At 37.5% G+C, this 2591-nt stretch overlaps 1 protein-coding gene across 1 annotated transcript in view; it reads right to left on the minus strand.

Moving 5' to 3' along the window:
* LOC107653341 (diacylglycerol kinase theta-like) overlaps nt 1-2591 on the minus strand; it is a 40038-nt gene that overhangs the window by 10559 nt on the left and 26888 nt on the right. Inside the window, 3 exon segments of the mRNA XM_016440036.1 lie at nt 774-812; nt 1846-1996; nt 2163-2285. Of these exon segments, the coding sequence (XP_016295522.1) occupies nt 774-812; nt 1846-1996; nt 2163-2285 (313 nt within the window).

Below are 2591 nucleotides of genomic sequence, written 5' to 3' on the forward strand. Positions count from 1 at the left end.
TGCAGAGCACTAATTCCTAGTATGGGTAACCATACTTGGCCACATGTCACATCACTTTTCACTATATTTGTAATTTCACTATATATATATATATATAGATATATATATATATAAAATTGTTAATATTTTATATGTATACATTAAGTTAATATTTTAAGGTACACATAAAGGTACACAATTGTTTTTTCTTTATTTAAATATTTCTTGTTGAAACATTTATTTAGCATAATAAATGTTCAAAATTCACAAAACAAAGCACTTCTTTGTATCAGTCAAGCAGAAGGGTCTATTTTCAACTTTAAACACCCTTTGTACCATTTTTGTTTACTAGTACAGTAGCGAACAACAGGAAATCATAGCAAGAAGTAGAATAGTATCTCTAGTTGTCAAAGCGTGTGTGTTAACCACTACTTATTTTAAGATCTCCACACAAACCAACACATACATTAACAATATGAAAACCATTCAAAGCATCAAGTCGATTGAGCCAGTGGGCATGAGATGGATTAAGAACAACCGGCAGTTCAGAGCATTTGTGTCTCATTTACAGAGCACTGACAGTAGGCCAGACTGTGGCCCAAGCACACAGCAGGCAGTTTGTTCTGCAGCACGCACTAGAGACCTTCAGTGTTATCAAATAAAGTCATGCAGTTGTGCTCAGAACAAAGACAGACATTATGAGCCACCTCTAAAGGAGGGATGCATTTCCTGTGACAAGGAAACAGGAAGTTCTCCCACAGAACCCTATGATTTATGAATGCAGTTTCTCTTACCTTGTCCAGTGTACACGTGACTGATGGTGACCAAATGACCTGGGTGGGGAAGAGTGAGAGAGAAATAAAGACACAAAAATGAAAATTTGGAGAAATTTAACATTACACCACTTGGATCCTCTGCAGTGAATGGGCGCCGTCAGAATGAGAGTCCAAACTGATAAAAACATCACAACAATCCACAAGTAATCCACATGTCACCAGTCCATCAATTAATGTCATGTGAAGCAGAAAGCTTCATGTTTGTGATAAACCCGTCCATAAAGACATTTTAACTTCAAACCGTTGCTTCCAGCTAAAATATGGGCCTCTATCCATAACATTGCCTTCTCCAGTGAAAAAGTCATCTTGTCTGAATCAGGAGTGAAATATGTACATAATAAGCACTGTTTAGGTGAAAACAGTTCTAAACAATTATGTCGGTGGATTTTGATGTGAGAGGACAACAGGGGATGGAGTTTTTCACTGGAAGAAGCATTATTATGGATTATAAATTCGTATTTTGGCCAGAAGCAACAATTTAAAGTTAAAACGCTTTACATGGTAACACTTAATGGTGGATTTGTTTTTTACAAACAAGCAATCATCTCACAACACATTAATCGATGGACTGGATTACTTGTGGATCATTGTGATGTTTTATCAGCTGTTTGGACTCTCATTCTGACAGCACCCATTCACTGCGGAGGATCCACTGGTGAGAAAATGATGCAATGCTAAATTTCTCCAAATCTGTTCTGATGAAGAAACCAACAGATCTACATCTTGGATGGCCTGATGGTGAGTACACTTTCAGCTAATTTTCATTTTTGGTTGAACTATTCCTTTAACTCTCCAATCACAATAAATGCCCAGCAGTCACTTTATCATCTGTTCTAATCCCTCCCAGCAGAGCGGCGATGAGTACACAAGATGCCTCATGTCAGACTTACAGGTCAGCATTGTGCAAGGACAATTTCATGGAAAGATGAATAAAATCCTAAGAGACTGATGAGATGAACAGCTAAAATCCAAAGGACCTGAGCCATTTAAATCTTGAGCTTACACATCATATGAGCACACACAGACTCACTTTTGACTGCAAGGTGTTCGGATAGCAGGTGTGTGTATTCCTCTCTGTCAAGCTGTGTCGGAAAGCCTCCCAAGAGCAGATTGACTTGTGCCATTCGATTCCTGCTTTCCTCGATGTAAAACCGTGTCTGATTCATCTGTCGCAACGATGTCTGAAAGTCACAAGCTCAGAATCAGAGTTTGAGACAACCAAGAAGCTCTCGTCTATTCCATAACAAGCACACACAATGTAAGATAAGTGTGCTGTGCTTATCAGGGCTCATCACCTTGAGTGTTTTCCAAATACAAAGCAAAATCATCATGACCCGCCTCACATACCTTCCGTATCTCCTGCAGTTTGTCCAGTAAAATCTCCTGACCGCTGAGGACTTGCCGTTGCACTGAAGAAGGATAAGAAACGCAAGCTCAGGATATCGTGAAACCCTTCCACATTTTTCTAAGCTTTTCTATGTGTTGTAAGGGTTTGCACAACCTTTAATATCAATCAGACTCTTAAAGATACTTGGAGACAATGACATAAAAACCAGGCAAATCATATTTACTATTACTGTATGTAGTTTTGAATTTAATGAATATAAAATATATTAAATTAAAATATAAAAAAAATGTTCTAGAAATAAATTCAGTTAAGATATAAAAATATGTGATAAGTATAAAAATATGTCCGCGCACACACACACACACACATATACATATATATATATATGTGTGTGTGTGTGTGTGTGTGTGTGTGTGTGTGTGTATATA

This window comes from Sinocyclocheilus anshuiensis, unplaced genomic scaffold (genome assembly GCF_001515605.1).
Source record: "Sinocyclocheilus anshuiensis isolate Anshui unplaced genomic scaffold, SAMN03320099.WGS_v1.1 scaffold103, whole genome shotgun sequence".
In the NCBI taxonomy this organism is placed as follows: Eukaryota; Metazoa; Chordata; class Actinopteri; order Cypriniformes; family Cyprinidae; genus Sinocyclocheilus; species Sinocyclocheilus anshuiensis.